At 36.7% G+C, this 12,550-nt stretch overlaps 1 protein-coding gene across 1 annotated transcript; it reads left to right on the top strand.

The window, feature by feature from the left end:
- Positions 1-325: 325 nt before the first annotated feature.
- Positions 326-12,244, top strand: LOC106869185 (innexin unc-9). The gene is made up of 4 exons (XM_014914813.2): positions 326-765; positions 8,229-8,268; positions 8,920-9,256; positions 10,898-12,244. Exons 1-4 carry the CDS (start codon positions 762-764, stop codon positions 11,807-11,809), a joined length of 1,293 nt encoding a protein of 430 aa, XP_014770299.1. The 5' UTR covers positions 326-761; the 3' UTR covers positions 11,810-12,244.
- The last annotated feature ends 306 nt before the right edge of the window (positions 12,245-12,550 follow it).

Raw genomic sequence — 12,550 nt, 5'->3', positions numbered from 1 at the left:
TATATATATATATATATATATATCATCATTTAATGTCTGTTGTCCATCCTGGTATATGTGTGTGTGTGTGTGTGTGTGCTTGTGAGTGTGTGCGCGTGTGTGCGTGTGCGCGTGTTCGCGTGTGTGCGCGTGCATGTATGTATAACTACATACTCTTTATCTTTTCCTTGTTTCAATCATTAGACAAAACGTCCCCAGTATTTACTTCTTTCTCAACCTGGCACTCCTTTTATCGATCCGTTTTTGCTGGACTCCTAAGTTACAGGGACGTAAACAAACCAGCGCCTGTTGTCAAGTGACGGTTGTGGGACGACCAACACACCCACAACACACACAACACAACACACACAGATACACACACAACACACGCATACGATCGGCTCTTCCTGTTAAATACAATACGTCGTTAAGTAATTTCAGGGAGTTTTTCTCCCATTTCCAACGGACCGAGCAAACATATTCAGGTTTCCTCAATCTGATTGTTTCTTCTATCTTTAAATGGTTTGTTACATCACAAACTCAACTGCTGTAATTTCCCAGAACTACGAAAATAACTCCACTGATTTTGTTAACAAATCGAGGTCAAACGAGAAGTACAAAAACAGAATCACATTAAATGAACATTACTTTCAGTTTTGCATTACGTTTCATAGCAGAAAGTCAATGATCATCTTAACGGATAGTAGATAATTTTTTCAATGCTTTAATAAGCGAAAGATATCGTTACTGGGATATATTGAACTTCCCAAATCATTTCAGCAATGGGTAAGTTGATTTGTTTTTCTACGACACATTTCTATTATAAATATCATTAATCAGCAGCGGGGAGGCCGATTTAATCTCAAATAACTCAGGTCTTGTGCCTATCGTAGAAAATCGTTACTATTAAGCTGGCAGAACAGGTAACACACTGGACGAAATGCCTCTAAGCATTTCGTCCGTTCTGAGTTCAAATTTCGCCCAGGTCGACTTTACCTTTTATCCTTTTGGCGTCGATAAAATCAATACCAGTTGAATACTAGGGTCGATGTAATCGTCTTAACGCTCTTCCCCGATAGTGCTGGCCTTGTGCCAAAATCTGAGGCTGTTATTATTGTTGTTCTTTCCTTGTTTTGTCCTGTTATTGTCCATAATGTTTTTCTTAATGTAAACCCTTTGTGGTTAATAAAGAAATCATCACCACCACCACCACCACCACCACCACCACCACCACCATCATCATCATCATCATCATCATCATCATCATCATCAGCATCATCATCATCATCATCAGCAGCAGCAGCAGCAGCATCATTATTATTGTTGTTTTTTATTTTGTCCCATCAATATGCTGGCTCTGTACCAAAATTTCAAATCATTATTTTAGTTGTTGTTGTTATCATTATCATTATTATTATTATTATTATCATTATTATTATTATTATTATTATCATTATCATTATCATTATTATTATTATTATTATTATTATTATTATTATTCTCCTTCAGTCGGGCAGGCAAGGCAATTTTCCTTTGCCTGGTGGCTATGGCGAAAGAGGTTGTTTGGTGGTCAAGGCCGAAAGGCATGAGGACAGATACATTCCTCTTTGGTAGAGCTCCCATTCACTCGAAAGGGAAATTGAGAGTGGAGAGTGAAGTGCGGGTCCTTGAGTGAGTTTACTGAAATGTGAGTGAAAGTTGCGAAAATGGCAAGAGTGGATGGTACCTCTCTAAGTGTAGACCTGTGAGTCGGAGAGAAGGAATTAGAGAGGCCACTTGCTTCTAGGGTTTCAGGGAAATCTCAGACAGTGGGGTTCCTCAATTATCCCTAGAGGCGTTCCTGGATCAGGAGGGCCACATCTTTATCATCCTCCCTGCCTCCTTTGTTTTTACCTTTGTTTTTTTTTTGTTTCTTTTTACCTTTGTATGCTATGCATATGTCTCTTCTTTCCCAGTGTATACCATGCATACTTTTTTTTTATCATTTCATTATTATTATATATAAACCCCAACACTTTTATGTCTGTATCTGTATTGTACCCCTCATCCTTCACCCTTGTGGCAAAAAAATGAAATTATATCATCATCATCATCATCATCATCATCATCATCATCATTATTATTATTATTATTATCATTATTATTAATATTAAAATTCAGCCGAGGTTGACTTTGCCTTTCATCCTTTCGGGGGTTGATTAAATAAGTAGCAGTTACACACTGAGGTCAATGTAACCAACTCACCCCTCGCCCCAAATTTCAAGCCCTTGTACCTACAGTAGAAAGGATTATTATTATCATTATTATTATTATTATTATTATTATTATTATTATTATTATTATTATTATTATCATTATCATTGTTTTTGTTGTTGTTGTTGTTAATATTTTAATTTGTCACATTGATATGAAGCCATTTTATAGAGTTGAAAGAGGTGGTCACTAAATGTCCAGCTCTAGCCATACTGATTGTTTGTTATAGTAACGGGTGTTATTGCTCAGACCCCGGTCACTTTTGATCGGGAAACACTGTTGATTCGAAAGCCAAGCATTGTTCTTAATCAAAAACTATCTGGGCAACAATGGTTGCCATTAGCACAGATGATACACACGCACAAGCACACATGTGTGTGTGTGTGTGTGTGTGTGTATATGTGCGATGTATGTCAGTGTGTGTATGTCTGTATGCCACATTTTTTCCTCACATTAAGTCCCAATATAATCATAATTCACAAAACCTGAAAGGTGTTTGTAAAAGAAAATTTCAATAAAAAAATATCCATTTTTGTCTGAAAGTTATGAGGAAACAAAGTCAGGCGTGTAGGTATGCTTGTATGTATATCATCTATCTATCTATCTATCTATCTATCTATATATATATATATATATATATATATATATATATATATATATATCATCATCATCATCATCGTTTAACGTCTGCTTTCCATGCTAGCATGGGTTGGACGATTTGACTGAGGACTGGTGAAACCGGATGGCAACACCAGGCTCCAATATACATACATATCTATATGTATGTGTAACGTATTTATATCATTTTTCTATTTGGTTCGCAAGATTTTTAATATGAACTGGTGTATTGAAAGAAATTTTGTTGTTTTTTGGGACGGTTATTATACCAATAATAAACACACACTCACTGGTTCTCTTCAATTTCTTTTATCATAATTAGTCAACTAATCAACCACTTAACCAATTAATTAATCAGCTGCTTAACTAATAGTTCAGTCAATCGATCGACTTGCTTTGCTTATAATATCCATAATGCATATATTTGTTGTTGCGATTGTCATTGTATGTGTGTGTATTTTACTTAGGCTTAGCGATACTAATGACCTGGTGTTCAAACTCAATAGACATATACTTCAGAATGAAGGTTCAGTCAAATATGGAGTGATTACAAGAAATTAGAATGATGAAAGGACAATCAAATATGTTATAAACATTGTTAACTTAACAGCTGTTTCTACTATAAGACGTAGTAGGCAAGTATTCAACTGTAAGCTAATGTAGTTCATAACATAATCGTTTATTCCTTAGTCATTGTAATTTCTTATATGTGTGTGTGTGTAATATATGTTTCCACCTGACCTGTCATGTTTCTGCCAAATTACAGGATATGAACCCCACTCCTTGCATCACAGTTACACTCATTTATTACTATGACACAAGGAGACAGAAGCATACATAGTCTCTCTTTCTTTCTATTTCAGGCAAACACATACATATATGCATACATACATACATACATACATACATACACACACAGACACATATGTATGTGTTTATGCATATATATATATATATATATATATATATATATATATATAGAGAGAGAGAGAGAGAGAGAGAGAGATAATTCAAGAATTAGGGAATGGAGTTGATAAAGTCCAGCCTACATATGTTTCATAGCTAGCAGAACCTTGGAAGTAGTAAATTATTTAAACGAGGTGTAGACCACAAGCTACTCTTTGGGTCAAGGATAGTTTGATTACATGAAGCTTACATTGTTGTTAGGAGTTCTCATGTTAAATTGTTGGGGATTCGATCAAAATGTGTTGAAAGCACAGTTCAAGAGGAAAACATAGTTGTGAAGAAGAAGTAAAAATAGAAAAAAAATATATATATGGGAGGGGGTAAGCTTGTAACAGAGAAGAATATGAGTAAAGAGGGGCAGGTGGGGAGAGAAGGTTTGGTATTTAAAATGGCTGGGGAGATGTCTTTATGAATGTATACTGGGGTCATATGGAGGCGCAATGGCCCAGTGGTTAGGGCAGCGGACTCGTGGTCATAGGATCGCGGTTTCAATTCCCGCATCGGGCGTTTTGAGTGTTTATTGAGTGAAAACACCTAAAGCTCCACGAGGCTCCGGCAGGGGGTGGTGGCGAACCCTGCTGTACTCTTCCACCACAACTTTCTCTCACTCTTACTTCCTGTTTCTTTTGTGCCTGTAATTCAAAGGGTCAGCCTTGTCACATTGTGTCACGCTGAATATCCCCGAGAACTACGTTAAGGGTACACGTGCCTGTGGAGTGCTCAGCCACTTGCACGTTAATTTCACAAGCAGGCTGTTCTGTTGATCGGATCAACTGGAACCCTCGACGTCATAAACGACGGAGTGCCAACAATAATGGAGTCATATGTACTCTGTTGAGGGAGAGGCAAGCAAACATGTTGTAGCATTCTATAAAGCCATTTAAACAGAATCAGAAGGATGAAGATGTAGGAGTGGTATTTGAAATGAATAGGGTGGGGAGTGAAGGAGTGGGAGGTGGAAGATAATGTATTTTTGGTCAAATTAGTAGACTTAGTGTTGCCCATCCAGTTGCTAGTAGTAATTCAGTTTTAAAATCTAGGGGCAGCCAGTGAAGTGAGAGATGGTAGTAACAGTTGAAATCTGAGATTATGTGAGTGTGTATTAGCATGCATGTGTGTATATGTTGTGCATCTGTAGAAACTAGTAGATATGTGCACATGTGTGGATATTTGTATATTATCATGTGCGGATGGGATGTGCAGATAGAAAAGTTATGGAAACTTATAAGAGTACGAAGGATAAGGAAAACAGGTGGAGAATATAGAATAAATAAAAAGTTTAAAAAATATAAAGGTGGTTAAAAGGTTGCATGTTGTAAAAAGATATGTTGAGGGATATCAGTTAAGGGCAAGGGGGATAGTTAGGGGATGGTGAGAGGGATTGCTGTAATTTGTACTTAGAGAACGAATGGCATAATTTGTGTCCACAGGTAAAAATCTTGCTATCTTGTTTGTTTAAATAATCCATGGATTGCATAATGGAGAAGACATCAGCAATGCAGAGATCACACTTGTTATATCCAGTGTACAGTTCAGCTTGGGTGACTATGGACCATTTCAGATTATAAGGAGTTAATTCATGCTGAAGTTTGTAGATTAGTACCAACTTTGGACTGTTTTTTTTTTTTTTTTTCTTCTTTTGCACTGCACACTTAAAAACAGCCTTTGAAGCCTTGAAGGTAAAAATATTGGAAATCGGCAAATGCCATCACAATCCTAATTTCCTTAATTTTCCAACAGAAAATGAAATGTGATTTCAAAACAATAGCAAATTTTAAAAAAAATTCTTTCATTAAAAATAAATCCTAAAATTTCGGCTTTTGGCAAAAAAATTTTTTATAATCATACTTTTAAAATATAGACAATCCAAATCTGCAATTTCTTTCTGTTTATAATTTCAAAATAACTTTCAGACGAAAAGGTGATTTAAGAGAGATTTAGTTGGTGTTTGTATCACACCCCACGACCACCTGGTATCTTCCTCGTTTCTTTGTCACTCTAATGTGTATTGATGTTTTTCTATATTTTTCTCCCCATAAACATTTTACAAAACGATGACGTAGTGGTTAATTGCTGCGATTTAAGTAATAACAAAAAAATTTGTTATTTAAATATTTAACCTCACCCTGCATCAAGTGAGCCCACGCACACATGTGTATGTGTAAGAAAAAACACATTTACTCACTGAAAATTATGCTATTAAAATAAATTACCTTTTACTTACCTTTTTTAATCACATGCATACAAATATACACACTCAGCATGAACAATATGTTTTTATAGGGGGTGAAAGCAACAACAAATAAATTTATTTAAGCCTCTAACCCCATTCCGTATCAAGCGAGTCCATGTGTGTGCAAGAAAAAATATATTTTCTAACAGAAAAGTATGCTATTAAAATAAATTATCTTTTACATACCATTTTTTAAATTACTCTGTCACCCTAATGAAATTCCTTACAAACATGCATACACACACACACACACACACACACACACACACTGAGAAACATACAAACACTCAGCATGAACAATAGATTTTTGTGGTGAGTGAGAAAGTTTACCAAAAGAAAATGAAAGATGTGGAAAAAGTGAAAATTTTCAAGTAAGGGACTGAAATGAGATTGACTACATCCTGGTCAATAAAAGGCATATTCTACAAGATGTCTCTGTAGAACACGCTGTTCAACACAGGTGACCACCACCTTGTGCAGGCAAAGATTGGTCCATCTGTTCCTGGCCCTTTTTTTGAACAGGCTGTTGTTGATGTACAACCTTTTTGACTCTGTCATGGTGAGTAAATGTTCTCCTCTCTGATTTCTCTCCCTGAGCCTGAATCTTCCCACGTACTTCTCACCTTTGTCGTCTTTTTTCTGACTTTGGCATTGAAATCCTCCATCAGGACAGTGTAGGTGGATCTGCTCGTTAGAGCATGCTCCAGGTCAAGATGGAATTCCCCCACTTCATTGTCATTGGCACAAGTGGGAGCCTACATCTGGATGATCTCCAAGGTTGCTTTCTTTGAGATTTGAACGTTCAGCACACCTATTCATGTAGAAACGAAGTAGCAAGAGATAACCTCCTCAGCTCATTCCTTGCTGATCACAAAACCTTTGCCACCGATTGCTCTGGGACCTTCTACACAACCCAGTCCCAAGATGCTTCCATTCGACCATCTAGCTCTCAACTCTTTTGTCATGTCTCACAAAGCCCAAGCACATTGCAAGTGATTTTCTTTCTCCCCTTCAACAGGAGGTTCAAGCTGGTCCCTCTTGCCAAAAGACCTGCAGTTGTAGCCTTAGTCAGTTTCCTTAGCGGCTTCTTGCAGCATAAGATTCTCAGCAGCCTCTTGTCACTCAGATTATGCCCCACCACTGTGGAGTGATCAGATTGATGTGCAGGGTACTGAGGCCCATTTCCTAATGCTGTTTTAGCCATGAGTTGATGCCAACCCGCTGGCTAGGTGAGCAGGTCATTCGCTGCTTTTTTTTTTCGATCAAGGTGTGTTCCTGTAGGAAGTGAGGTGAAAGAATTGATGTTTATTCCATTTACTGCTGTTTCATGATTTTCCTAGCATGAAAAAGTGAGCATTAAAGCATTGTGATGATTGATGATGTATATATGCACATGTATATGTTTACACATGCATATGTTTGTGCATATGTATGCGTGCATGTGTTTGTGTGTGCATGTGTGTATGTTTGATCTGTTATTGTGGGAATTCTATTTCATGCTTTCCCATGTTTTCCTCCATATTCGTGCAGACTAGAAAAAATGTTTGCTTTGTTAGTCCACCTGAATAGTTTTTTTACCTTTTATATTTGTTGTTTTTGCGACAAATATTTTTATTGCTGTTCCAGTTACTACTACTACTACTACTACTACTACTACTACTACTACTACTTATTTATATTTGCTTTGGGAATTTCCCATCTTGTGCCTCTTTGTTCTCCTGGGATTGTAGACTCCTGTTTGTGTGCCACATCAGTTTGTTTTGTTCTGAAGTTTTTTAGCTTCTTGTCTCTTGTTATGTTGGTGTGCATTCCGTTGTATATGGTGTGTGTACTGATGCATAGACTGTGAGTTGTGAGATTTTATTTGGCCTCAATCTTGTAGAGTATATGTTGTTCAAGTTAAGTTTAGATTATTAGGTGCGCATTGTATAGTGTGTGGGCTATATATATGAAGTTTATTCTTTCTGAACTATTCTATTGAATTGATAGTGCCTTGCCCAAGACGTGGGCCATTCTCCTAGCAGAACTATTTTGGGGGCACTGTTTAGTGCTGTGACTCTTGAAATGGCTTCTATGTTTCTTTTCATATATAAATGCTTCAATTACTGCTGGTATTGTTTTTACCCTCATGTTATTATTATTATTATTATTATTATTATTATTATTATTATTATTACAGCAGACACCTTGGAGCAGTTGGATGGCTTCTCCAGCATCATGTAAGTTGCCTGAGTCTTTCTATGATTTTTGTTGTGCTTTGCTTTTTAACAAAAAAGTTTAAAATTTTCTTCATTCCATTTGTAGAGGAGGAAATAAGAAGTTTCTAAAACGTACTTCAGACAAACTGACCTACACAGAGATCTCTCCTGATTAAATCTTTTCATTACTGTACTTATTTTGAGATGCTCTGTGTTTCTTTCAATTACTTTAAATATAACAAAGAATTTAGTAAAATAACTTAGTTACCATTCAACTAGTGTTAGGAACATAAATTGTGAGTAATGTTTGGCGGAAGATTTTAATTCAAAACTTATGAAAACAATTAGGGTTAGGGTTTGGGTTGTACTCAGAGCCAGAGGTGGTTTCAGCCGAGTTGGTAATGAAAGGGTTAAGGAAAGAGATTTAAATAATTTGCTTTGTTGTAAAGAGATATTTTTCCGGACATATTAACAATAGTGCCACTACAGTCCCAAGCTGGCTAGAGCCTTGTGCATGGATTTGATAGATGGAAACAGAATGAAGCCCATTGTGTAAGATAAGATACAAAATGCAACAATGGTATTTACTTTAATTTTTTTTTTTGCTTTAAAAATTTACATGCTTTTAATTAACTGATTAATTAATTAATCAATTTTATTTCTCTATTTCAGAGCTGCTTTCCTTGCAAAAAAGCTGGTATCACAGACTGAAATTAACGAGGATTTGTGTAGTGCCATTAGCCATACATGGACTGTATTTCTGTTAATTATATTTGCTGTTATTGTCACATTTACCTACCTCATAGGAGAGCCAATCCATTGCCTAGCTCCTCCGAACTGGCCAAAACAAGAGGTAAATTATGCGAAATCATATTGTTGGGTTTCAAACACTTACTATATTGGAATGAAGTACCCCATTCCTACGGACCCTACAAGTCGCACAGAAGAAGAAGTTACTTATTACCAGTGGGCACCTATTATTTTCCTTTTCATGGCAACTCTTTTTAAGGTGAACCATTTACAGTTCTCTTTTCTTTGTTTTTATTTTTTTTTATTTTGTGATATCATCATCATCATCATAATCATTTAACATCTACTCTCCATCTTGGCATGGGTTGGATGGTTTGACAGGTGCTAGCAAGGCTGGCAGCTGTACCAGGCTTCTACAGCTGGATGCCCTTCCTAATGCCAACCACCATACAGAATGTACTGGGTGCTTTTACATGGCACCATTGCTTTTTACATTACACCAGCACCAGCCCTTTTTATGTTCCACTGGCACCTGTTCTTTATATGTAGCACCATCACTGACAGGGTCACCAAGTATATTGCAACTGGGAGGAGAAAATAGTATTGCTAGACACTACACAGGAATGGTATTACTAGACACTACACAGGAATGGTATTACTAGACACTGCACAGGAATGACAGCCAACTACTTCAAGGAGAGATATGCACAGCATATGCACTCCTTCAGATGTTGGGAAACGAAAACTTAACCTTCTTGTCTTTTTCATCACTTCATCTAGATACTCTGAGATCTCAATAACAATTCATCTATCATGAAACAATATATTCAACACCCCGCACTTACTCACCTGACATTCACAATTGCCAGTTCTGCCTCCAAGAAAGACTACACATATGCCAGTAATATCTATTAATAGAAACACTGACATTTTGTATTGTTGTCATAGGACAACAACTGCAGGAAGAGGGCCTTAGGGTTAGTTCAGATGACTACGCAGAGCTGCTGGAGACTGTGATCAAACCTTGACTGGAAAGGGTTGCTGCTGGAAACAGGGTTCACAAAGAGTCAACAGCGTTTGTTGGAGAAACTCTACAACTTCATCAGCCCCAATTTCTAGCCTCTTAATTCCCCTAGTTGTAACCCCATGGGTTACTATCTGTGCAATGTGGCTGAGAAAGACACCAACCATTCTGTCTGCAACACTGAAGCTGAGCTGGTGGCCAAGATCAAGGAGGTGATGAAAGGTCTTCCCCAGGGACATAGTGCCAGGTTCCAGAGCTGTCTTGAGGCTGTGATGAAGCTGAGGGCAGCTGCTTTGAGTAAACTGGTTTTTCCCAGCCATAATTTAGTTGATTCTTTTCGACTTTTTAAAATACTTTTATTGCTAGATGGGATATTGTGTTCTCTTTTCCCTTTATGCAAACTCAAATTTAGCCCCCAACACCCTGTCTATGGATGTTAATCTGTTCTGCTACCCTAAGTTACTGGTGGATAGTTTTGCAGAAAAATAATAGAAATATAAGAAAGAAACATCATGAACATCATTTAATATCCGCCTTCCATGATGGCATCGGTTGGATGATTTGGCAGGAGCTTGCACCAGACTTCTGTGTCTGTTTTTGCAGGGTTTTTAAGACTGAATGCCCATCCTAGCCTCAACCATTCAGCAGAATGGACAGAGTACTTTTTACGTGGTACAAGCACAAGCGAGGTCAGTTTTGGCAAGGTTTTTACAGCTGGATGTCCTTCCAAATGCCAACCACTTTAAAGTGTGGACTGGATGTTTTTTACATGGCATCAGCACTTTATGTATTTTTTTTGAAAGTCAATTTATTACTATTTTTATTTATTTATGTCTTGTTTTTTCTTTTCTTTTTGTTTTTTTTTTGTTTTTCTAGACTCCTGATATGGTATGGAGATTTGTGAACTCAATGTCTGGTATTAGATTAAAGAAAATCATTGCTTTGGCTCAGAGCTCTCTGTTAGAGTCGCCAGAAAAGTATAAGATGAATATAAGAAATATTGCTTGTTTCATTGACATGTGGTTGGAAGGCTGCTGGAAACGGAAGTTGCACCGTGTAGTAACAATAAAAGGAAGAAATTTAAATGTTTCTTGGCTTCCGTTTTCAAAAAAGGAAGGGACATATTTTATCAGCTTCTATATCTTCGTAAAATTCTTGTTCACTGTAAATGTCATTGGACAGTTTTTCTTATTGAATGCATTCCTCTCAGACAATTTTACACCCTATGATATTTTTCGCACAATTCCTTCAAAAGGATCTGCAAGGTTTCCTCGTGTGACTCTCTGTGATTTAGAATTAAGGCAGTTACAGAACATTCATCTCTACACTCTCCAATGTGTTCTTCCAGTTAATCTATTCAATGAAAAAATATTCATTTTTCTTTGGTTTTGGTTAATCTTTGTTGCTGTGGTTACATGTGCAAATGTTGTACTATGGATTTATCGTGCAATCTTTTCCAAACGTCAGAGTAAATATGTTTTGCACCATTTGAGCCCCTCTAAAAATATACTTATAAAGGCTGATGGTAAGAAAATGTTCAAGCATTTCACAACTGATTATCTGCGGAATGATGGGTTTTTTATATTACGAATGATTGCTAAGAACACAACGAATTTGGTTCTTGAAGATTTGCTAAAAGAATTATGGCATTTGTACAATAAGAGAATTGATCAAAACTTTCAACAACCAGGAAACTGCAATACTTTCAATGATATTTTACGAGAAAATTTGCCTGCACCACATATCTTAAAATCTTTGATATATAAAAGAAATATTAGGTCTCCCTGATAATGACTTCTTCTATCAAAGTCACTTCTGTGATCCTTGAATGAGACATCTCAGAGCTAGCTAATATCTTCATCAACCATTTCAATCTCTCTCTCTTTCTCTACTCTCTCTCTGAATCTGTCTAAATCTTTGATAATTAATCATAGTATATCCTCTTTCACAGAAGGTAAAGCTTTCTATCTTTTGGGAAATGAGATACAAAATCCCCCCATGCTGGGGAATATTCTATCTTTCACATTTTATTTTCAACTATTGACCTATCACTTCATTTCTGACATATCAAAGGAGATAGAAATGGTTGTTAGTAATCAGTGGTCACATATTTCATAGCATTGTCTCTCTCTTTCTCTTCTGTGAATACTCGTATAGCTTCTGTAGACCCATATCTTGTAAAAACTTACTCTCTTATGTCATAATAAACCAATTGTCCTTTACCATTGAGAACTTTAGTGAAAGCAGTGTTGCTGCTTTGAGCATCCATAAATTCATTCACGTGTCTGATGTGTGAACCTTCTACATAAGTTGTTAATCTAGGGTCTACAACTGTCCCTCATTCCCTCTTGAGATCTTCAGCAATCAGTCATCTTGATAATAATCTAATCTCATCTATAGAAAGACGTATTCTTTAAAGGCTTATGTCTTAGAAACAGACTTCAACCATACTGTTTCGTGAACAATATGAAAATAAATCTCTCCAAGTGGCTATAAATACCAGGCTTCATAATCTCTGACAATGCTTCA

Source organism: Octopus bimaculoides, chromosome 20 (assembly GCF_001194135.2).
Source record: "Octopus bimaculoides isolate UCB-OBI-ISO-001 chromosome 20, ASM119413v2, whole genome shotgun sequence".
NCBI classification, from domain to species: Eukaryota; Metazoa; Mollusca; class Cephalopoda; order Octopoda; family Octopodidae; genus Octopus; species Octopus bimaculoides.
The sequence above is the reverse complement of the archived record's forward strand: the minus strand, read 5'-3'. Positions and strand labels throughout refer to the sequence as shown.

Coding starts and splice junctions, on each gene's coding strand:
- LOC106869185 (XM_014914813.2), top strand. Junction 8,269..8,919: donor GATGGCTTCTCCAGCATCAT/GTAAGTTGCCTG, acceptor TCTCTATTTCAG/AGCTGCTTTCCTTGCAAAAA. Junction 9,257..10,897: donor TCATGGCAACTCTTTTTAAG/GTGAACCATTTA, acceptor TTGTTTTTCTAG/ACTCCTGATATGGTATGGAG.